General features: G+C 39.1%; 1 protein-coding gene across 2 annotated transcripts in view; it reads right to left on the reverse strand.

Moving 5' to 3' along the window:
- The window catches only part of kalrnb (kalirin RhoGEF kinase b), a 159,914-nt gene that overhangs the window by 39,081 nt on the left and 94,879 nt on the right, over positions 1-25,954 (reverse strand). Inside the window, exons 22-33 of one of the 2 annotated variants that reach the window (XM_062997761.1) lie at positions 24,853-25,035; positions 22,654-22,778; positions 22,383-22,449; positions 21,126-21,235; positions 20,499-20,568; positions 18,744-18,833; positions 18,015-18,107; positions 17,810-17,921; positions 16,836-17,026; positions 15,004-15,105; positions 14,748-14,890; positions 12,886-12,988 (exon numbers count right to left, since the gene is read on the reverse strand). In XM_062997761.1, coding sequence (XP_062853831.1) covers positions 12,886-12,988; positions 14,748-14,890; positions 15,004-15,105; positions 16,836-17,026; positions 17,810-17,921; positions 18,015-18,107; positions 18,744-18,833; positions 20,499-20,568; positions 21,126-21,235; positions 22,383-22,449; positions 22,654-22,778; positions 24,853-25,035 — 1,389 coding nt within the window. Of the gene's footprint in view, positions 1-3,691; positions 3,814-12,885; positions 12,989-14,747; positions 14,891-15,003; positions 15,106-16,835; positions 17,027-17,809; positions 17,922-18,014; positions 18,108-18,743; positions 18,834-20,498; positions 20,569-21,125; positions 21,236-22,382; positions 22,450-22,653; positions 22,779-24,852; positions 25,036-25,954 lie in introns of those variants that run through there. The other variant, XM_062997762.1, reaches the window with a different exon arrangement.

The following is a 25,954-nucleotide window of genomic DNA, read 5'->3' on the forward strand; positions in this document are numbered from 1 at the left end:
AGCAGCAAGCCGTATGCATCTTGCCACCCACACATTGACGAGTGTGGCGCCACCTAGCATTACGTGCGGAGAGACACACCCTAAGAGCACTCCTTCCTCATCTCCGTGTAGGCGCCTCTAATCAGCCAGCAGAGGTCGTAACTGCACCATTCTGACAGAGAGAGACCCACTTCCAACCTTAGTCCCACCCATCTGAACAACTGGACAATCGTTCATATAGCCGCTCAGCCTCGGTCGGTAAGGCAGGGCTGGATTCGATACGACGTACTCGAGATCCAGCTCCGGTTGCAGCGTGTGTTTTTACCGCTGCGCCACCTGAGCGGCCTCACTTGCATGTCTTTATACTGTGGGAGGAAACCTGAGCTCTTGGAGGAAACCCACACAGACACTGGGAGAAATTGTAAACTCCACACAGAAAGGACCGAATCCACACCTTCTTGCTGTGAATTAAAATTAAAACTACAGCGTCGTACCAACTTTTTAATGCCATTAGCAAAAATTGTTTTTGGTTGAGCGCGTAGCCACTGAGGCACCGCTGCTTTCATCACATGAAAATCTTTTTCCCCTTAAAGCTTCTTTGAGCATCCAAAAGGTGTAAATCAGATGGCGCTAAATTCTGACTATAAGCTCTCTCTCAGTCTCTCAGACAAGACCAATTACTACTCCTCCCACCCTCACTGTTTCAACCAAAATATAAAAGTGCAAAATCTTTTGAAGATCCCTTGTATATTAAATGTTGGGCTAATGGTATTTACTTACAGCAGATATGAGGAGCATAAAGTTTTTAATAACGTGGATGACCAATTTTTATAACCAAACCACTAGGTTGATGTACCCAACAATAGTGACCTGAAGAGGAACAAACTCCCAACAGATTGTTGCATGGCCAGGACTTTATGATGGCAAAAAACATGAAGGTTATTTAGTCTGGTACAGACCAACAGATTGCAGATTGCAGGCATGTTGACAGCTGGGCATGTGTGCATTGTTTGTGCTGAAATGAGATGGAACCAGGATGCACTATAAACCATTCCCAGAAGTTAAATGACCTGCTGGTACTGTCCTGGTACCAGATAACACATGAGTCCTTCAGATGGCTTGTGGAGATCATGTCTAATAATCTATCTGGCAAGTATTAGCAGTGCTAACTATGAACATTTAGAAATAATACAAACATCCTGACATTATAACTTATGTTAACTAGCTAGTAGGGGTGGGCGATATGGCCTTTAAATAATATCACGATATTTTGGGATATTTTTGCGATAACGATATTCACTAGCGATATACAGTATATGAACACTTTTTTAAAAAGTTTATTTTAAAAACACTTTTGTTTTGCAGACAGTCAGGAAATCTAAGGTATCACTTCCAGTAGGGCTGGGCAATATGGCTAAAAGAACTCCTATCTCGATATGCTTTTGAGAAGTGGCTATATACGATACGATATAATGTAAACTTAAAGTACAATGGCAGGCCACCGCCCGTATTTTACCTTATATTGTTTATAAGTTCTCTTAAAAACACAAAACATTGTAGTTCTGATAAATTCTGACTAATTACAGTGTATTTTGTATTATTATAAGGCTGTATTTGTATTCATATTGACAACATTTATATTAGACAAACCAGCAGAATCTTACAATCACATTTATACTGTCCGTTTTACTTCAAATAAATGAGCATCGAAAAAATCCTGATTAATATTTGATCATGCTTTGCTATCATTGCAAAATGAATATTTGTCAATTATACAGCAACCAATGAAAAGAGAGCTTGAAATTCCGCCCAGAATCTGAATTCGAAGCTCTGATTGGTTTATACATCTGAATCTCTTGAACCGGAGTTGTTTTGCCCACAGAGTGAGCAAAAGGAATGAATCTTTACCATAGATAAGAGCACAGTTTTCTGATTCGATTCCAATGAATAATTAGTCTGAAAAGAGTCGTTTCTGACTCATTGACCTAGTGATTCAGTTTCCAGGCTCATACGTGAAGGAAAGCATTCCCATTAGCGCTTTTGTGTTTTAAACATTCTTAAATGGTAACCTGTGTATTTTGTTCGTTCACTGACAGTTTTTGTTCTCACATAATTCTCGGACTCACGCAGTGACCGACACTCCTCGTACTCACGCCGGTGCTTTTGCTTTAGGTGCTGAAATAAAGTTGATGTGTTGCCACCTTTTGTCGTCACAGTATTTTTGCACATTTTGTCCGACCTTCTGTATCTCACAAACTTCCCCACTAGTGATGTAGCTCGGCTTTTAGGGACTAGTTCGTCCTCGGTGCTAACTCTGGTACTACTCTTTGTCCATTATTTCACTGTTACGCGCTTGAGAGCGAGTGACACGCATTTGCTAACAATATTGCGATATGGCAAAAACCATATCGAATTTACAACTATTATATCGCCCACCCCTACTAGCTAGCTAACTAAATCTTAACTTACAAGCCAGTGACTTTCTTTACATTAAGACATTGATTATGGACTCAAACACACACACACACATTTCATTTATATTTACATTTGTGGCATTTAGCAGACACTTATTCAAAGCGTCTTACAATTATGAATAAATACAGTTCCAGCAATTGAGGGTTAAGGGCCTTGCTCAGGGTCCCAACAGTGTAAACTATACTCTTTTAGACACTCCTACATAGAGTATTGTATCAATCGAACAGAAGTCATACTCTTCTCTTTACTTCATTCGTTTAGAATTGCAGCGAGGATTATTTACTGACAAGAAATTGTCCAAAACAAACCTATGTCTCACCTGAGTCCTTCTTGTTGGCTCAAACAAACTTGTTACACACTTCTACTATTACTATGGATACTACTATTTTTACCCCTACTATTACTGATTTTACTACTACTACTGTTAATGATAATTACTGCTACAGTGTATATTTTACTACAGCTAAAACTACTGCTGTTTAAACTTCTATTACTACTTAACTTCTGCTACCATAACTACATCTGCCACCTACTACTATTACTACTTATACGACTAATATACCACTACTATTAATATTGCCACTATTCTCACTATACTGCCACTATACTACTACTAATACTACTGCTACCATTACAATTATTACTACTAATACTTACATTTACATTTTTGGCATTTAGTAGATGCCTTTACTTAAAGTGACTTACAGTGCTGTGACAGTACACAGTCTAAGCAACTGAGAGCTAAGGACCTTCCTCAAGGGCCCAACAGCAGCAACCTGGCGGCGGTGGGGCTTAAACCAGAAACTTTCTGATTACTAGTCCAGTACCTCAATCACTAAGCTAATACTGATACTAGTAATAATATTACAAACTAGAATTACAGTTATTACTATCAATAATAATCATACTTTTGGTTGCACTTTTGAGGGTTTATTACACATTTATGATACACTCTGTCATTACATTAAATACATAAAAGTGAAATAGATTTATTTAAATGTCTTATAACTAGGTGTGTAAATTGGTCGGGTTAAGCAGATAGATTTTTAAAATTATTTATAACACCTATAGATCTTGCATTTATTATGTTCCTATTGATATTGTGAGGCAGTAGTGAACAATAATAAAACAATGTTTAGTACATGTGATTGAAATCAGAAGCCACTACATTCAATTATATAAGCTTTACCACTATACAGGAACTTTTAGGTCTTAGGTAAGACTTAGCTTTACTTACAGATTTCGCTCCCTTGGGCTGTGTAAGGCACATCCACTTAGGCATAGCACTGCCAGTGTCTCTCAACCAACTATTTAGACTGAGACTGGCAAAATATTTCTGTTCTGATTGGCTGCCTGTCAGGTTGAAAGTCTAGCCCCACTCCTTTCCTAAAGAGCTGAGCATGCTACCAGTATGCTGGTTTTAATTTGCAGGACTAAAGACTGACTGAAGTTTAAAGCTGAATGCAGCCCTGCCCAACAAGAGAGAACAAATACTAAAGAGAGAGAGAGAGGGAGAGAGAGAGAGAAGGAGGAGTGGGCGTTAAGTCCTGTGGCAGAAATGTTACTATATTGTATAAAGAACATATGTGATTGGGTGTGGTACGATTTAGCAATAATATCATGTTTTTTTAACCAGTCTAACACCCACCCTTACTGGAAACTTTTGTAAGAAAAGGTATCCTGAAGCAAATTACAAATAAGTACTCATGCAGTGTTTCTTACATTTACTTTTACTTTTATTAGATTGCAGACAGGATGAACCTGAGATATTTCATGTTTTATCTGCTCAACTTCATTTCATTTATTAATAAACATCCATTCCTGCATTTCAGACCTGCAACACATTCCAAAAAAAGTTGGGACGGGGGCAATTTAGGGATAGTAATGAGTTGAAAAAACTAAATAATGATGTAATGTCAACAGGTGATTGTAATCATGGTTTGGTACAAAAGCAGCATCCAGGAAAGGCTGAGTCTAGGATGAGCAAAGATGATCAGAGGATCTCCAGTTTGTCAACAAATGTGTGAGAAAATGATTGAAATGTTTAAAAACAATGAACATCAAAGAAAGATTGGAAGGGATTTGCATATTTCTCCCTCTACAGTGCATAATATCATTAAAAGATTCAATGAATCAGGAGGAATTTCAGTGTGTAAAGGCCAAGGGTGCAAGCTTAAGCTGAATGCCGGTGATCTTCGATCCCTCAGACGGCAGTGCATCAAGAACCACCACTCAACAATAGCTGATATAACCACATGGGTGAGGGATTACTTTGGCAAACCTTTGTCAAGCACTACAATACAGAGTTACATGCACAAATGCCACTTAAAACTTTACTGTGCAAAAAAGAAGCCTTATGTTAACCATGTCCAGAAGCGGTGTCGACTTCTCTGGGCTCAGAGGCATCTAGGATGGACCATCACACAGTGGAAACGTGTATTGTGGTCAGATGAATCAGCATTCCAGGTCTTTTTTTGGAAAAAAATGGAAGCTGTGTGCTCCGGACCTAAGACGAAAAGGACCGTCCAGACTGTTATCAGCAACAAGTCCAAAAGCCAGGGTCTGTCATGGTATGGGGCTGTGTCAGTGCCCTTGGCAAAGGTCATTTACACTTCTGTGATGGCAGCATTAATGCAGAAAAGTACATTGAGATCTTAGAGCAACATATGCTGCCTTCAAGACGTCATCTTTTCCAGGGATGTTCATGCATTTTTCAACAAGACAATGCAAAACAACATGCTGCACACATTACAAAGGCATGGCTGTGGAAGAACAGGGTACGGGTACTGGACTGGCCTGCCTGCAGTCCTGACCTGTCCCCAATAGAGAATTTTGAAAGGAAAAATGCGACAATGACGACCCCGTACTGTTGCACATCTTAAGACGTGATTGCAGGAAGAAAGGGACAAAATAAAAGCTGAAACACTAAATCACTTGGTCTCCTCGGTGCCCAAATGTCTTTTAAGTGTGGTGAAAAGGAATAGCAACATACTTTACTGCTTTACTGTCCCAACTTTTTTTTTTAAATATGTTGCAGGACTGAAATACAGGAATGGGTGTTTATTAATAAATGAAATAAAGTCTAAACATGAAAGACAAAACATGAAACATATTGGGTTCATACTGTCTGCAATTAAATAAAAGTCAAAGTAAATGTTACAAACTCTGTGTCTTTTTTTATTATTTGCATTTTCCATGCTGTCTCAACTTTTTCTGATTTTGGGTTGTACATTTACATATAAACATATAGTTTACTATGGTACTTTTGATAACTATAGAGGTGGCGTTCCTTTGCTGCTGTAAAAGTTTCCACTACATCTTGGAATATGACTGCTAGGATTTGCTTCAGTTCAGCCACATGAGCATTAGTAAAGTCAGACACCAATGCTTGGTAATAAGTAAGACATCATTAGTTACACGTCACATTTTAATTGTGCTTTTTTGTCAGGTGTAGGGCTGGGTGTTATCACAAATATCAATATATTCGATAGTATTTTTTACACAATATTGAAATTGCCCATATTTGTTATATCGAGTATGCCTCGAAAACACAGGTAACCATTAGAGTACGTTTAAAATGACTCAGGAGTCAATTCATTTTAAGCGCAGCGTAAGTTTCTTTTCTTAGTCATCTCTCCATGTTTACTGTTATAATGAATGTTGCGGTTGTAAATAAACACCAACTACTACAGAACATTTTGTGTGACTCGCTTACCTTTAAAAGCTCAGGCTTAATTATACTGAGTATTACCACAGACTCAGTCATTCTGCCTGTGGAGCTAAACGTTTTCTGTCAGTCAGAGCAGATGATCCCGAACTAACCAACTTAGTAATTGATGAACTTTTGTCTATGCTTAAAGTAACGTTTTCTGCTCTCATCTACATCAAAAAGCAAGAACCGCTTACGATTTACCAAAGTGAACCACGAATTTATATAATGTGCTCATAGAATCGGCTCAGATGGGGTCGGACTGTATTATCTTTTTAAAGTAATATTTTCAATCGGCAAAACTGCATCATATATATGATGTGCACAACATTAATTATGTTATTTTAGCTTGTCAGAAGCTTTCTCAATGATTTCTGTGTGGTGGTTGACGAAGGGGAGGGGGGAGCAAGTTTGCGGTTGGCACACGAAGGGGGGCGCATGTCCAAAAAGGTTGAAAACCCCTGCTCTAAAGCATATCGATATATGACTGTTTTAGTCATATTGCCCAGCCCAGGTGTGGACTTTCTTTCAGGTGTGGACTTGTATGTTAAATTATTGTCCTGCTGCATAACTTAATTATGACTTGTAGTTTCAAAATGTAACAGTATGTTTTTGCCAGCTACAAGAACTGTGAAGCGAAGTTGTGCTTCTAAGTTTCAGACAGAATGGAAATTGTACCTAAAGGCGTCTCTCTCTCTCTCTCTCTCTCTCTCTCTCTCTCTCTCTCTCTCTCTCTCTCTCTCTCTCGCTCGCTCTCTCTCACACACACACCCACGCACATATTAAAAGAGCAGTTTAACTTGATGTCAAATCACTCATGTGACCACAGCGGCAACCACAGTGTGGACTGGCACCAAAACCAAATCCCCAAAGACAGACACACCTGTGAGTCTTAAACCCACAGTTTGTGCTCTACAGGAATTTTCATTGGCACAGTTATTTATCAGAAAGCCAACCATCTGAAAAAATAAGTCATATATAGTGTTTTTATTTATAGAGGTACCGCCTGGTGTCCATTTAGCCACCCACACACGGCACATGTGCCAAACCCAAAAACCACAACGTTTGGAAAGATACTCAGTGTAACAGTGACTGGAGAGACAGGAGAATGCAGAAATGAATGAAGGAGTATGAAGACACGTTAAAAACAGGATTTTCAAGCCAGGTCTCTAGTCCAAAATCAGTGCATGAAATCTGTGTTTGACTGAGTGGGCAGAGATCTGAGTTTGAAGCTTAGTGCTGCTATCAGCCAGCCGGGCTTCTACACAGACATACACCGATCAGCCATAACATTAAAACCACCTTCTTATTTCTACACTCACTGTCCATTTTATCAGCTCCACTTACCATATAGGAGCACTTTGTAGTTCTACAATTACGGACTGTAGTCCATCTGTTTCTCTGCATGCTTTTTATCCTGCTTTCACCCTGTTCTTCAATGGTTAAAAACTTCATCAGTGCTGCTGTGTCTGATCCACTCATACCAGCACAACACACACTGACACACCACCACCATGTCAGTGTCTCTGCAGTGCTGAGAATGATCCACTACCTGCTTTGTGGGGGTCCTGTGGGGGTCCTGACCATTGAAGAACAGGGTGAAAGGGGGCTAATGAATCATGCAGAGAAACAGATGGACTACAGTGAGTAATTGTAGAACTACAAAGTGCTTCTATATGGTAAGTGGAGCTGATCAAATGGACAGTAAGTGTAGAATCAAGGAGGTGGTCATAATGTTATTGTTACTTGGCTATGTTTGACGGGCTGTGATGAATTTGCACCTTGTTCAGGGTATTCCTGCCTTGCACTCAGTGTTTCTTGGTAAAACTGAACCTGCTGTCTCCCGGACCAGAACAGTGAAATGTATAAATGTATAAATCAGTAATGTCTGGATGAGTTTTTTTTAGGTTTTATAAAAAAAGCAGATTACATTATTGTTATAGACTCCTAATTAATCGTCCCAAGAACTTTACTATACAACTAAACCTCATCCATAGCTTTGCTGCCCAATTATTTACTAAGACAAAATATCCATATCAACCCAATAGTAGATTTTAAAGTTGTACTTCTTGTCTGTAATTTTTTAGGATATGGGTACATCTTTAACATGCTGACAATGTACAAACAAGGTAGGCATCCTTGATAACTATAGGTTCTGGTAAGTAATAACCAGAATCGGAAGAAAGCATGGGAAGCAATCTTCAGATATCAGGCTGCCCTCAGTTAAAACAAACTCCCTGAACAAAATTAGAAAAGCAGAAACTTTGGTTTGTTTTAAATCTTTAAATGCAGACCAAAACATTTGTGTTAGTCTTGTGTTAAATTCTGTTAATTTTATTTTTAATGAGTTACAGTTTCCAGTTTGGAGACATGTTAAAAGGTTAGAGTATAAAAATGAATAGGCTATAGGAATGAGATGTAGAAAAGAACAGGAATGTGTCATTCTGGTATCTGTAACTAAACAGCACATACTGGTTCACGACACTTGGCGGTTTCACAACACTAATTCTATAGTCACAGTAAAACCACCAGAGCAGTACAGATCTCAGATTAATTTTAGCTCCGTTTCTGCAGTAGTGGCTCTCTGACAGGAAACGGGCCTGAGTCACTAAGATGGAATGGGACAGAGGAGCGTATAAAGCAACAAAACCGGGCATGAAGGAAGCTGAAGGAAGAGTTAAACAGGTCAAACAAGCAAAGGTTTATGCAGTATGCAAAATAGGACATTTAAAAATAAATGTACACTGCTGAAGACAAACACAAGCACATTTCAGAGCAAAATACGAATCGAAATCAGAAACCACTGCATTTGTAGTCTCTGAATTGTAAAGGATTTACTGAGTGTGGTATTTCAAAGAAATTAAGTCAAGTCAAGTCAACTTTATTTATGTAGTGCTTTTTACAATAGACATTGTCTCAAAGCAACTTTACAAAATCCAGGACCAACAGATACAAAAACCCCTGTTGAGCAAGCCGAGGGTTAACTGTGGCAAGGAAAAACTCCCTGAATATTACAGGAAGAAACCTTGAGAGAACAATTACAGTAGACCCTTGAGTTACGAACGGTTTACGAATTCGGCTCAGTAAAGTACTCTTTCTTTCGTGCAATTACACCTACACAATACAACACTATTGAAATAAAGAAGGAAATAATAGAGAAATATGAGTTATTGTTGTTTCTGGTAGATACATTTTATAAAAAAAAAGAAGGAAATTTATTATGTGTATGGTACAGCACACGTACTGTACTGAAATGTAATGTGTGTGTTTTTATGTACTGTACAGTACAGTACTACTGTGTATTGTTGTTTATTATTGTTTATTACAGGAATGTCTATTCTACAATTTAAGATTTAAGGGCAAATATACTTGTAATTATAACAAAAAAGACAATTTAAGACTTTAGAAAGGTTAGGTAAGGGAGTGGTTTGGGAGGTCTGTTTACATGATTTCTTATGGGAAAAATAGGTTTAACTAACGAACATTTTGACTTAAGAACAGCCCTTCTGAACCAATTAAATTCGTAAGTCAAGGGTCTACTGTATATTAAAATTGGCCTCATTTTAAGACAATAAGGGTTAAGATAAACGTACAAAAGCTGGCAACTTTGTTTATTTTACAAATGCCTCACAGAGCTAGACATGATCTCTTTAATGAATACATAATTGAAGATACATGTATAGAATTATCAGGGTAGGACCATATTCAGTTTTAAATTTATTAGCCAATTCTATGCCTTATAAAGCAGCAATAAAACATGTCCCAAACCAAATATAATAATAACCAAAAATAATATCAGTTATAAGGTAGGTTAAAACACTACCTATGCTGTTGTTACATGCAATTTAGTGTGCAGTATGTGGTTTGGGATGCAGCATCATATGTGCTTGCCAGCATTTTTAAACTAACAATACCCCTGACATTACCATGGGTGTAATAAGGCTCCCTTTGCAATCACCTCTGTAAGTGCATACTACCCTTAATCATTTTAGATCATTATCTGATTGGAGAACATAACGCCAGCCTACTTCTGCTAAAATCCAGGATTTAAATCTTATCGATGCTTTCAGCTGTTTGGATGTCTACAAAGACATCTATATATCTATTTCCTTGACTGCACCCGTTAGGGGTCGCCGGCGGATCGTGATGCACATTATTGATTTGGCACAGTTTTTACGCCAGATGCCCTTCCTGACACAACCCTCCCTATTTATCCGGGCTTGGGACCAGCACTACAATGCACTGGTTTATGCGTCCTAGTGGCTAGGTACCTATAGGACAATTCAGTGTCCATTTGGCCTGGCTGCATATTTTTGGAATGTGGGAGGAAACCGGAGCACCCGGAGGAAACCCACCCAGACACGGGGGAACATGCAAACTCCACCCAGAAAGGACCCGGACCGCCCGACCTGGGGATCCAACCCAGGACGTTCTTGCTGTGAGGCGACAGTGCTACCCACTTAGCCACCATGCCGCCCGATGTCTACACAGACATGATTGGCAACATTTGAGGGGTGTGTGTAGCGGACAGTGCACTCTCTGTGCCTGTCCCAAGCCCAGATAAAAATAAGAAGGGAGGGGCATCCATCGTACAAAATGTGCCAAATTGGGTATGCAGACCAGAATGTGTTAGAAAAAGTTGGAACAAAATCCTAGAAAACCAACTAATAAACGCAACCAAAAAATATTGTTCTATTGTTCTGGGTCACAGAGAATCATGAAATAAACTTGTACGTGACGCCCCCTTGTGAAGCCTTTATGTTACATCATGTAAACCACAGTGGGACCAGATTGTACAAAGCAAAACAGACAATGAGATGCATTGTTTGTGTTGCCTGGGTGGACATAATGTGGGTGGCGTGAAAAAAAGTTTGAAATATCCTGCTGTATGTTATATGGACAAATTGGTAATATCTGGATGCTTTTGGACAACAAGGGTCTCATTGTGTCTAGCAAATTTTCTATTTTGGCTGATAAAATGTTGACTACTGAATTTACAAAACTACTAGCCACGATATCATTTGAGCTAAAAAGAGCTCAGTGAATGTAAATATTGTGTTTTGTACAACACTCAGACATTTTGGCTGAGAGAGAAAAGTATTTATTTAAAAGAGCTCAGGCACACCCTAACACTGTCTACACTGCTGAACCACACACACACATACACACACATACACACACTTTCATTAATGCACTATAGTATGGCAGACAGAGGGACTCATACTTTCCACTGAGGGAGAACAACCACATAAACACATGCTTAGGTATACACTTTTTTGCTTTCCTACCCTGGCACTGGCTAAGCTGAGATATCTGTGACGTTCAACACTCAGTTAAAAGAGCAGTTATGACGTGCAAATCATCATTGTCGACATTTGGGCTGGATTAAGCCATTTTGAGGATTCTCATGAACATTTATGACATTTAGCAGACACTAATTGTCTTTTATTGAGAGTGACTTGGAGTTATGACCAAATACCATGTAAGCAATTGAGTGTTAAGGGCCTTGCCAGCAGAGGCAACTTGGTGGTAGCAGGGATTGAACTGGCAACCTTTTAATAAAAACCCTTTTATTATGTTATATTTTAAATGTATGAAGTTACAGTATATAGTTTTAATGTATTAAGTTATGATTTTCCATTCTAAGTGTTCTTTTGTAAAGTGACATTAATTGTAGTCTTTTGCTAAACTGTGAATATCTTGGGGTTCATTTCTAAATCAACTCATCCTTTTAGGAAAGGAAATTTCTGTACATTTAAATCCACATTTTTTATTGTTTATTTGCTATATTGAACATGAAAAAGTGGCACAGTGCAATTTAATTTTTTCGGTGTTACATTCAGCAAAATCAGAATGGTGCACTGAGATTACAGACAAACTTTCTTTTAATCTATGCTAGAGAATATATGTTAACTTATTTAGACTTTTTAAACCAACAGAACATTGAATTTGAGTTTCAAAGTCTGCGTAAGACTGTAAATAAATAGTACAACAAACTATGCCTCCACCACTTAGATGCAAATTCATGTGTTTGCTTCCGTAATGTACGTAAATACTTACAAATACATCTATAAATTGTAAAATGAGCAGCAGGAGTAGATTTTTGATTGTAATATTAATCTCAAGATTAAGCAGCACTGAATGAATTTTTGTAAGCATTACCAGTGTTTCAAACAGTGGGTATTGTTAATTTGACAGGTCAAAATTAAACAATTCAGGAATTAAAATGCAGTTATTTAGTTCAGCAGCTAAAAGTGTGGAAAATTTCCCTGTGACCGTATGTCACAATGCATCTGGAAACGAACAACAAATACTTGCTGTAAACTGGCTAGTTTCACAATGCACAAGAAACCACAGTCTACCTATAATTACATGACTGGATCAGTTTCCTTCTTTCTGTGAATTAAACTCTAATTTTATATCAATATGGTCAATTTATCTGTTATTTTAGTGGGTTGAACTTTTTCTCTTGTAATAGTTTATGGTTTATGTTAGTTTACATGATCTTGGACCTGATTTTTCGTCCTACACCCACCTCGGTTCCCTCCCCCTCTGTAATAATAACATCAAAAATAATGGATAGATGATTTATCCAGCCATGTTCATAATGCCCAAATGTTCCATAGAACTAAGTTGCAGGTAACATCACTCCACAGGCATTTTTTGTAAGAAAATCATATAGGTCCACATGGATTTGTCATGGGTAAAGCAATGATTCCTACCTTGTCACTGTCCACTGTGTTTTGGGAGGTGCGGGATGCTATAGAGATTGTGTCTGGCTGGCTGCTGGCGTCACCCTGACTGTCTGCATCTTCAGTGTTTTCCCTGAACAAGTCACAGAAAATAAAATCATACATTTTATAAATACGGTAACATGGGACGAGAATGCCAACAGCAACAAAAGTAGTGTAGTAACATGGATTTAAATTAGAATATGTCTTTACCAGTTTTAGAGCATTACTGTTTTGTCCCTACCTATTTTTTTAGTGTTATACGAAGTGTCATTCTAATAAGCTCTACAAATAGTGACAGGATGTCTTTATAATAAGTTGGTAACTTGGGTGTTTTGTTGGAATTAATTCAGTTTATTGTTTGGAGAAAGAGAAGGCAAGATGAATAAAACATGTACTGGACATATTACAGGTAAATTTAATTATATCAGCAAGAAAACAAAATATGGATGCTTTAACAAGTCAACCCCAAATATAAATCCAAAATAACTCTAGACTGGTTTCTAAAAACTGCAGGTGAAGGTGCTTGCATGGCCAGCCAGTCTTCTTGCTGAAATCCCATTAATAATTAATAGATGATTTTGAAATAGCAAGGCAGTCAGAAACATTCTTGTAACCTTAAGGAATTAAAGAGTATTTGCCAAGAAGAATGAGTAAAACCTGAACCACAGTGCTGCAAGAAAAATTTTTTTCTACTATCTCGAAGCTGAGATAACGGCTGTGCAACAAGTACTATTGTTTGTCATTTTTAAATCACTCTTAATTTGTTAAATACAAATCTTGTTAATCTTTACAAATACATTGTGTGTATGTTTAAAGTTGCTACACCAACAAGGCATAACATTATGAGCACTGACAGGTGACGTGAATAACACTGATTATCTCTTCATCACGGCACCTTTTAGTGGGTGGGATATATTAGGCGGCAAGTGAACATTTTATCCTCAGAGTTGATGTGTTAGAAGCAGGAAAAATGGGCAGCGTAAGGATTTGAGCGAGTTTGACAAGGGCCAAATTGTGATGGCTAGACAACTGGGTCAGAGCATCTCCAAAACTGCAGCTCTTGTGGGGTGTTCCCAGTCTGCAGTGGTCATTATCTATCAAAAGGGGTCCAAGGAAGGAACAGTGGTAAACCGGCGACAGGGTCATGGGCGGCCAAGGCTCATTAATGTACGTGGGGAGCGAAGGCTGGCTCGTATGGTCCGATCCAACAGACGAGCTACTGTAGCTCTAATTGCTGAGGAAGGTAATGCTGGTTCTGATAGAAAAGTGTCAGAATACACAGTGCATCACAGTTGCAGGGCTCTTTTGGCAGCAAAAGGGGGACCAACACTATATTAGGAAAGTGTTCATAATGTTATGCCTGATCGGTGTATATGCACTGGAAATATGATGACTATAAAAACCAAAAGTGGTTGAGTCCTAATTTCTCCTCACTGTATGTTTAGTTATCTTTACATGTTATGTATTTACTGCCTAAATCAATAATTCTCTTTTAGTGAATTAACTGAAGTGTTTTAAGGATTTACAGGTTTTAGCTGGAGTTTTATTCAGGGTAAAGACAGGGGTGTTACGGTGTCCACTGGGCTAACTTAATACAATTCATAACATAGTAAAGGTTCCACAGAAACAATGTAACAATGTTAACATTAATAACTTCACTCGACCTTATGTTTCATAGAGAAATGCTCCATAAAAAATACAGTTGTGCTGATAAATGCAGGGTTAAACTGAAACATGAAAGTTTGAAATTTTTGGAATGCATTACCATGTCATTTACAAATTTGGACTAAATCTGCATTAAAAATAATTGTTAAAAATAGCTAAAAGCTTAAAGGTATGATCTTTTGTACCTCTTGTTAATGCTGCGCTGTCTGGATGGAGTTTTGGGTAGATGGATAGGCTCCTTTAGTGCCCCTTTCAGGTGCACTGTTCTCTCCTGAATTACCTCCCGGATGTTCCTGATCCACTCCTGCTTCACCTCCATACTAGATGCCTGTGAGCAGTGTTAGTCAAAATTAAGCCCATTTGAGGATGAAACACTATATCATAGAGTGAACATACTGTACATGGTCTGTGCTCTAAACACAATTACAATAGAAGGTCTACCTTAAGAATGGTTTTGCTGTCTGATGTTGGGGTGCGTCCGGCCCAAAGGGCAAATTTACATGGGTCTCCTTCAATGTGTTCCGTCACTCCCAACTCTGAGGTCTGCAAAAACATAGAAATAACATTAGATTCATAACATTTAGAAATTTTTTATGCAAAGCAACATTGCGACCAAATATGATGTATGTATGATGTAGTAAGGGGCCCAAGACTGGCAACTTGTTGGCCTTCTAATCTTAGTCCTGTACCTAACCAATAAGTTACCAATGCCCATTTAAGGCTGTTGGCTGCTCGTGGTGTACTAAGTACTAATTTTTATTTGTTTTTTTTTGTATTTTGTTTCTGCATTTTCTCACCATTTTCTCCCGACTTTTAGCGCGTCCAATTGCCCAATTGCGTCATGCTTCCTCTTCTCTAATTACGACCCCCGCTCTGATTTGAGAAAAACTAAGCTAACCCACGCCCCCTCCGACACGTGGGCAGCAGCCGTATGCATTTTTTCACCTGCACTAGGTGAGTGCTAATGCGAATCAGCACTGTGTAAGGAGAGACACATCCTGATCAACGCACTCTTTCCCTGTCTCTGTGCAGTGGCCATTAACCAGCCAGCAGAGGTCGTAGTTGCATCAGTTATGAGAGAGTCCCTATCCACCTAATACCCCACCCCTATATGAACAACAGGCCAATCGTTGTTCATGTGGCCGCTCAGCCCAGACAGCAGGCAGAGCTGAGACTCGATACAACGTATTTGAGATCCCAGCTCTGGTGTGCCAGTGTGTTTTTACTGCTGCGCCACCTGAGTGGCCTAAGTACTAATCTTTAATACAATTTTAAATGTTGAAGTGGCTAGTTGAAGATGGAATTATACTAAAAGAATACATTATCAACTTAAGTGGAAAAAAATGGTAGTTTTTTATTTAATACACTTGCTAATTTACATCTAATGTCTTGTACTTGTAAGTATTTGGGCACAACTTATTAACATTAGTACTTAGTTGCAACATTATTGTTAGCAATTATACAGTAGCTTTGAAATACAGCATTGTCCAATTTGTGCCCATTTTCATCGGCAAACTGCTTCAGTTCAATGTGATCTCTCTGATGTCCCTTCACTTATGTGAGAGAAAAATGTTAATTTACACGAGAAGTATTAATACATAATGAATTACTACTTAGAACATATAGATATGCTAAGTGCATGATTGCCTGTAGTCATATTCCAATATTCCAAGAACACTGCTACAATAAAATGTTACTGGATGTGTACATGGTGTATGTAATAAGAAGTGTGTCAACTGTATTGTATGACCTCCAAAACCAAGTTCTAGCTGGTTCAGACCAGTTCCTATGTTCTAGTTAAGAAATCTCTGTTAACGGTGGAATCTTCTACTGTCCTACAGGGACACCGACAAGTATATAAGGGGGATTTTTCCCCCCCGCGTTATCGCATTGAGTGTCCGTGTGAAACTCTGTCTGTGTGGTGCTTCTCTGCAGACAAGATTAACTCTTTTCTACTCATAATCCAGTCTCTGAGGTATTTCATTAAGAGTTTGTCCACCACACCTACTTAAAAATAAGCCTAGCGTAGTCACACCAGGTTTTGGTTGTGAAACTCAAACAAACTGCATTAATCTCAATGGGATTTGTGGCAATTGCTTCACATTATAACACAGTAGAACCACAATGACAGAATGCTTACTATTACAATGTATGACTGTAACAGACAGAAATCTGCATTCAAGTCATTCTATTGAGGTATTCCAAATTTTAGATTTATTGTGGCCTAAACAATTATGTAATATCACAAAATATTCAACCCAGTCACTTCATACCAGTAATTTACTCTTATAAACGTATTTGGTGCGTCCGGAGGAGTCCTTTATCTCTTTGCTGAAGACGAGGGAGATCTCAAAGAGAAAGAGGTGACGATCTCGTCCCTTGCGGATCAGAGATTTTGGGTCCCACACTTGGAACGTGTCCTGTAGGATCAGCTCGCCCTGAACAGCCAGGTTCTCATCAAATCCTAAAACCCAAAAGCAGAACAAGTGGGTATCATTTATATATAGTCATGAACAAATATAGGATATTGTTAACTGCATTAAACTGACTGGATTACATCTCTGTGAAGGTGCTAGTGTAGGTTAACAATTTAGCCATGTCATGTTGCTAATTGGGTTGGACTTATAACCCATTGTTCCCACTATGTTCCTTCCACTATGTAAAAAGGTGCTCGGGTGGTGCAGCAGTAATAGCATAGTGGTAGAGATACTGGACCAGTGATAAAAAGGTTACCGGTTTAAGCCACACCACTGCCAATTTGGCACTGTTGGGCCCCTGACCATAGTTGCTTAAACTGTATAACAGTTGTGGCTTAGCGGTTAAGGTGCTGGACTAGTAATTAGAAGGTTGCTGGTTCAAGCCTCACCACTGCCAGGTTGCCGCTGTTGGGCTCTTGAACAAGGCCCTTAATTGCTCAGATTGTATACTGTCACAGTGCTGCAAGTCGCTTTGGATAAAGCTGTCTGCGGTAGCCCTCTATCGCTGGTATACTAAGTTTTGAATCCTTAATGGTGCTATTGGCTGGTCGGGCGTCAGTGTTACTGCGTTGAACCTAGTGATCACTATAGCTTTAATGATTTTGTACTATGTCAATGATATAAACTGTAACTTAATTTTATAGTAATCACAAAAAGCAGTGTTTGATCTAGTGAAAAAACACTTTAAATAAGCTATAGCCATGGACATTCTTGAGGACGGTGTAATATTTTTGGGCGGCGATTGCACAGAAATACTGGTAGGCACTTACCCTCCAGCATGCTTACGTGCATGGCATCGTTGGCTCTCTTAGGTACACTTAACATCACCTCCAGACCTTCCTTAATCTCCCCTTTACCCTCTTCACAACATGTGAGCAACTCCTGTTAGCACAGCACAATAAACACAAACCTTTCTAAATATGTTCTAACAAAATAATTACCGTAAATGTAATGGTGATGACAAGTATTATTAACCTTAAGCAGCAGTTGGTACTTGGTGATTCTTTGTACAGGTTTGATGAGGTAGGAGGAAATTGAGTTGACCAGCCCGTGTCTTTTCTGGATCTCCTACAAATATGCCATACAAGCAACTTTAAATAAGGAGCATAAACATCTGGGAACATACATAACCTTTGGAAAGGCATGTTTATTTATTTAAACCAGCTTTAAACCAGTTAAACAAGCAAAATAATGTAAAGTGCTTTCACTTTTTCACTTTTAGCATCATAAGAAATATTTACATTTCCTTTCAAAAATATTGGCTGGAAAAACCCCTGGAAATTTTTTTTAACATGCTAAGCTTGTTGACACCTTCATTTAGCACCTGGCCAAAAAAATAGGTTGCACAGAAAAATAATAATAATTAAATAAACAGACACATAATCATGGAATGAACATGTACCTGAATGCCCCAATGTGGAGGCTTTATGTTACCTGTAAGCCACAGTGGGACCAGATTGCCATTATTTTCATTAATTATGTTTCATTTTGTTTTTCGTTTTGATGCATTGTTTGTGTTGTCTGGATCGCGGGAAAAATCATGGACAAAATGTGGGTCGCTTGAGAAAAACGCTGATTGTCAGCTGATTGGAAATGAACACAGATCACAGAAAGCTCTCTGCTGCCATCTAACCTCACACTAGGCAGCATTCAAAAATGTAAAACAAGTCTTTCTAAAAACAAGAAAGGAAAGAGGTAACTTACATCAAAGAAGCGTCCAGCCTGACCCTGGATCAGCTGGCTAGAGTCTGGCTTGTTTTTGCAGTAGGTGACATACATATGGAAGTTATCAGCCTATAAAACAAAAATCAAATCATACCATGTTAGCATTAGCCTTCCTAAACATATTTTGAATAAGCTTTGGTTTGGTTAAAATTTTAAACACCTCAGTGCAGAGAGTTATATGTCTTTTAAATTTGTGACATTTTGCTTTGTTACTGATTATAAATGACTACAGTTGCAGAGGTCTTCATGCCCATATTTAAGCAGGATGTACATTGCAGATGGCGGTCATGCCAAATGTAAATATACACCACCATATGAAAAGGCTAAGTAGCTGTATTTATATTCGAATATTTGAAGCCCCACAATAAACTAAAATAACTTAAACGTTTCAAGTTTTGGGGATGAAGAAGTATATTTTTTATTTATTTTTATTTATTCTAACATCATGTTTTACACACTTTTGGTTACAATTATGACAGGAACGGTAGTTACTGGTTACACAATATTAATCAATTCAAGTCTTTAATATCAAGCACAGTCATGGACAATTTTATATCTCCAGTGGGAGATGTGGGAGGAAACCGGAGTTCCCGGAGGAAACCCATGCAGACACAGGGAGAACATGCAAACTTTACACAGAAAGGACCGGGACCGCTACACCTGGGAATCAAACCCAGGACTTTCTAGCTGTGAGGCGACAGTGCTACCCGGTTAAAATCCCAAGACTGCCATGCCGTACATTTCCCTTACAAGGTTATGTATATTTTTAATTTGTACTGCATATATGCACAAACTCATAAGGGGAAAAACTTGACACGTTAGAACATTAGGGTGAGAACTAATAGGACGGCAGGGGAGACAAAGCAAACATAAACAAACATGAGTTTTGGTGTCACCATAAAAAAAATGTATCTAAAGCGACTTACAATTATAACTGAACACATTGAGCATTTAAGGGTTTAGGGCCTTGCTCAGGGGCCCAGCAGTGGCAACTTAGTTGTAATGGGCCTTGAACAAGCAACCTTCTGATTATTAATCCAGTACTTTAACCACTAAACTACCACTGCACTATGCAGTGGTAGATGAAACATTACTAATGCTTTTACAATTACCTTTTGTGTGCAGCTTATTTCTGAATCACAATCATGTTAACATTTTTCAAAAAAAAAAAAATATTTTTTTTTAAAAGGTAAAAGCAGTTAAAAGTAAGCAATGCTTCCTTCCACTCGGAAAGCAGGACCAATCAGCACCTAACTTTCAGCCAAAGGATGACATATGACATTGTCTGCACCCAAGATTTTATTCTTTGCTAAGCAGGAGCCACTATTACAAATTTTAACAGTTTAAATGTAACACCCTGGCCTAAAAAAGAAGAAAGAGTCTGTGCCACAAATACAGGGTGTCCCTAAAGTCTGGACACATAGGAAATATCACTAACTATATGTTTACTAAAATACACACATACATATTGCATCACAAATAGTGGAAAACACATTGAAGATGTAATTGATTATTATTAATGAAATGAAATGTTGTTGAAAGTTGTATTGAAATTCATTGAAAATAATAATAATAATAATTTTGCCTATGTGTCCAGACTTTAGAGACACCCTGTAGTACCACATGTTTTAAGAAAAGCTGCCGCAAAACCAAGCATTTGAGTTTACAACAATTATCAAAAATGAAGCAACTTTGTGGTGGGACTGGGTTTTATGTAATTAAGTAGCTTCTTACCCATGTGACAAAACAGTGGCCCACATCCTCAGGAAGCTGTTCATAATTCTCCAGTTCTTTCAGAAAAATACTACAAAAACAACATCTATTCACTTACAGCAGCATCAAACAGAATTATGTAACAACACCACAATACTTGCAATCCGGTATAAACTGAGAAATGGCCGCTCAGGTGGCACAGCGGTAAAATATGCTAGCACACCAGAGCTGGGTTTTTGAATACATCGTATCGAAACTCAGCTCTAACACCCGGCTGGGCTGGGCGGCTGCATGAACAACGATTGGCTGTTGTTTATAGGGTTAGGGGCAAGCCGGATCATGAGTCCTCATAACTGGTGCAATTACGCCTGCACAGGGCTGGGAAATAATGCTGATCAGGGTGTGGCTCTCCGTGCACAGTGCTGATCGGTATATATGAACTCGACTCGTGCAGGTGAAAAATTCAGTCTGTAATGAGCACGTGTCGAGGGGCCGTGTGTCAGTGAGAAGTGTCCTCAGTCAGCGGTGGAGCGTTGAATCAGTGGAGGATGCAATCAGGGCAATTGGACACGACTAGATTAGGGGAGAAAATTGGGGGAAAAGGTTGAAAAAAATAGAAATAAAACCCAAAAAAACTGAGAAATGTACTTGTTATGAAAATCGTAGATCTCCTGAATATTTCCAAAAATGACGTGCTCCTTATTGGCAATTCCTTGTGGGATCTCGTCCATGCCACTCGTCATCTCCCACATGAACGTCTGTAGAAACATAGAGACCAGATGCATGATATTTTATGCAGATGCAAATGTTACATAGTGGTATAACACTGGTGCATTGACAAGCTGATCAAGTATTAAACATATTTTCTTGCCCAATAGCAATTTTTGAGGCCAGATGTGAAAGTGTCTGTGTCAGTATGAGTGGTGTGGTAAATAAATAATTGATAAATTCATAAATAATGGCTGACATTCTGTAAACACATTGCTAACAGGTGTATAATAAATCAGTTATATAAAATGAATACAATGCTTTTAAACTTGTAGCAAAAGTGTGCGGTATATGCTTTTTTTTTTTACTTATACTGTACACTGATCAGGCATAACATTAAAACCACCTTGTTTCTACACTCTGTCCATTTTATCAGCTCCACTTACCATATAGAAGCACTTTGTAGTTCTACAATTATTGACTGTAGTCCATCTGTTTCTCTACATACTTTTTTAGCCTGCTTTCACCCTGTTCTTCAATGGTCAGGACCCCCACAGGACCACTACAGAGCAGGTATTATGTAGGTGGTGGATGACTCTCAGCACTGCAGTGACACTGGCGGTGTGTTAGTGTGTGTTGTGCTGGTATGAGTGGATCAGACACAGCAGCGCTGCTGGCATTATTAAATACCGTGTCCACTCACACTCTATAAGATACTCCTACCTAGTTGGTCCACCTTGTAGATGTAAAGTCAGAGATGATCGCTCATCTATTGCTGCTGTTTGAGTTGGTCATCTTCTAGACCTTCATCAGTGGTTACAGGACGCTGCCCACGGGGTGCTGTTGGCTGGATATTTTGGTTGGTGGACTATTCTCAGTCCAGCAGGGACAGTAAAGTGTCTAAAAACTCCAGCAGCATTGCTGTGTCTGATCAACTCATACCAGCACAACACTAACACACCACCACCATGTCAGTGTCACTGCAGTGCTGAGAATGATCCACCATCCAAATAATACCTACTCTGTAGTGGTCCTGGGAGAGTCCTGACCATTGAAGAACAGGGTGAAAGCAGGCTAAAAAAGCCTATATGGTAAGTGGAGCTGATAAAATGGACAGTGAGTGTAGAAACAAGGAGGTGGTTTTAATGTTATGGCTGATCAGTGTATGTAAGTAGAACAGTTTAGACTAAAACCCACTTCTAAGCATTCCTGCAGATCTCTGACGTAAGCTCGCTCAGTTTGCAGCAGCTCAGCCATGATGTACCTGCAGGATAAAAAGAAACTTTAGTAAATTACACTGAACAGGAGTCTAAGCTTTGAAATATTGATCAAACAGAATTTTTTCCAAGAACCTTCACTGCTCACAAATTGGATGTAATGTGCTGGAGTGAATCCATACAATAAAAAAACTCTTAGAAATCAGCTTTTAAAAGACAGCTTTAAATCCTTTCAGTTTTTTGGCTCTTACTCTTTCTTCCTGGCAGATTTCTTCTTTTCTTCATTAACTTCATTGTTGGGGTCATTGAGGTTGACTTCTGGGTCGGTGTGAGTCAGGCTGGCAGGGATAATATCCAACTCTAGATCTTTATTGTCCTGTCAGACAACAAAAAACTTAAGTTACTATTATTACTATTATACTAATAAATAGCTTGTGATCACATGGTAAAAATTTAAGTTACAAGTTTACCATGTTTTAAGGCATTGTTCTGCTGAAACATCAAAGTAAGATTCAGGAATTTTTTTTAAAGGCATTTTCTCCCATTTTCTCCCAATTTAGCGTAGTCAATTTGTCTTCCGGGCGGCACGGTGGCTCGGTGTTTAGCACTGTCGCCTCACAGCAAGAAGGTCCTGGGTTCGATCCCCAGGCGGGGCGGTCCAGGTCCTTTCTGTCCGGAGTTTGCATGTTCTTCCCGTGTCTGAGTGGGTTTCCTCCGGGAGCTCCGGTTTCCTCCCACAGTCCAAAAACATGCAGTCAGGTTAATTGGAGACACTAAATTGCCCTTTAAGTGAATGGGTGTGTGTGTGTGTGTGTGTGTGTGTGTGTGTGTGTGTGTGTCTGCCCTGCGATGGACTGGTGTCTCGTCCAGGGTGTTACTGTGTGCCTTGCACCCATTGAAAAGCTGGCATAGCCCATCCACCACCACCACCTTGCAGTCGAGGTGGGTATATTGATGCTTTGAAACCTTTTTCACCCATGCATTCTGCACAGGTGCCTCTCTATCTGCCAATCAGGGTCCTTACACAGCAGACCCCACCCACATAGTTCAGTTGTCCCCCGCCTAGCAGAACCGTGTCTGCTGCAGGCACTGCCAATTATGCCCGCTAGATGGTGCCCAGCCGACCGGTGGCAACACAGAGTTTCGAACCAAGGAGTTCAGAATCTCTGCGCTGGTGTGCTAGCGGGATATTCCACTGCGCCACCTGTGTGCCCAAGGTTCAGGAATTTTAAAGTAATATTACATCATTATTTAATTTACTTTATAGGGCTGGGTGATATGACTAAAAAACTCATATCTCTATATGCTTTTGAGCAGTAGCGATATGCAATACGACACGATGTAATGTAAACTTAACAAAGTACAATGGCAGACCACTGTATAAGCAAAAATCCCCAAAAAGTTTAATATTTAATAATGCTTTGCCATCGTTGCAAAATGAAAGCGCATGGTAAACAGCAGCACCGTGACCCAGATCAACCACACAGCAGCATAAAATCATAACCACTGCTTACCTAAGCTTGTCTTCTTCAAATTCAGACCAAATCTATATCAGTGTGTTGTTCCATTAGGGATATAATCCATTTTTTTATGTTTTCCTGAATATTTCCAGAATATATATTCATATCCAACGAACAATTTATTCTCTCGGCTTTTGAGGTAAAAAGCTGAAACTGGTAATTTGTTAACTAAGCTGTCACTTAAACTGTATCTCTACAACCAATAAAGAGAAAGTTTTTCATTGCCAGGTCACCCGAATGATGCACATTGGAGAAATAAACAAATAGCATATCTCGGAAGCTATGATTGGTTTATACAGCTGTTTTTCAAGGCCCGAACCATGACTGATTCAATGTTAGAAATGCGCACTGATCCATGGAGTCGAGCAAAACAAACGAATCTTTATCATAGATAAGAGCACAGCTCCCTGAATCAATTCCTATGAATAAGTCGTTTCTGACTTGTTTTTATTGATCATGCGCGAAACGTTTTTGTGCTCTGTTTTAAACATTCTCAAATGGTAACCTGTGTATCCTAGGCATACTCGATATAACAAATATGGTCATTTTAAGTGTCATGTAAAAAGTAATATCGAATATACAGATATTTGCGATATACCGCCCAGCCCTCGCTGATATCAAACTGGCCCATAGCATTATACCTCCGTGTTTACTTTTACAGCATTAGCAAATGCTTTTATCCAAAGTGACTTACAATTGTGATGAATACAGTCTAAGCAATTAAGGGTTATAGACTATGCTGAAGGGCCCAACACTAGAAACTCGAACCAGCAACCTTTCAATTACTAGTCTAGTACATTAACCGCTGAGCTACCACTGTCCATACCAAGTATGGTAAGAAATCAAACAAATTTTGATACTTTGTCCAGCCCCTGTATTTTTGGGTCACATTAGCATTTTGAAGCTAATTATTTGTGTACATGTGCTCACCTCGGAGCAGAGGCCCAGAGCTCGGTCCAGACTGGAGCGATAGTGGCCCATGCGCTGAGAGAAGTCCCGGTATCGCCGATCCACTGTAGACACCCACCGTTTCAGCTCAGTCACGTGCACATGACCCTTCTCTACCAGACTGCCTGCTAGCTGGATCAACAGCTTCACTTTTTCCTGGGTTTGCTGCAGGTGAGATTAGACTCATTTTAGGGAACTGGGTGGAACAGTGTAAAATGCAAAAAATTATATCACAATTATATATTATGCTTTTAGAATATTATTGTGAAAAGGCCTCATCCAAAAAATCTAAAGCAAAACTCAGAAATACTTGTGCATTGTTTACTTGAGTGATGAGCCGTACTTAGTACAGTGGCAATCTTTTGTATGTAATACCTACATAAACCCAAAAGGTCAAGAGGTACAATATTTCACTTTAAATAATCACGCACAATCATGCACAGTGGAGATTTCTCTAAGACTGCAAGGGAAGCTCAGCTTCCCCTAAAATGTCAAAAATTAAATGGTCAAATATGTACAGTTGTGTTAACATTTCATTGACTACAAATGCGTTAGAACACTTTCATCTCGAAGACGAGTTCGTTCAGAATCAGCTACTTATCACAAATCAGCTACTTATAACTTAACTCATACGTTCCCGGAGCGTCAATGCATTTAGACGCTGAGCGTCTCTTTGCTTCTATGGGGCAGCATGGGCGGGACTTCGAAACTCGCCGGTCATTGGATAAATGCCACGATTTTGTTCCGCCCCCGGACGCTGAGCGTCTCTGGGGGTGAATGGGGCTGTGGGCGGGTCTGGACGCTGAGCTTCTGCAAGATGATTGGAGGATCAGCGAGTGAAGTCGGAAGACAAACTGCAACCCATTTCATGCCATTTTCTTGAAAACTAACAAAGGGGAGAATTTATACATTTATATATAAATAAATTAACAAATTTTATGATGTAAGCCGACAATGAGCTTCCCCTCTTTGAAAGACCAGCAGCCTCCACTGCTCATGCAGTACGTTGCAGTGTGTTACCTCATGCACGTCTTTTACCAAACACTGCAGTGTGACTGTTTAAGAAAGTTTATTTAAGTAGTAA

This window comes from Trichomycterus rosablanca, chromosome 6 (assembly GCF_030014385.1).
Source record: "Trichomycterus rosablanca isolate fTriRos1 chromosome 6, fTriRos1.hap1, whole genome shotgun sequence".
Lineage (NCBI taxonomy): Eukaryota > Metazoa > Chordata > Actinopteri > Siluriformes > Trichomycteridae > Trichomycterus > Trichomycterus rosablanca.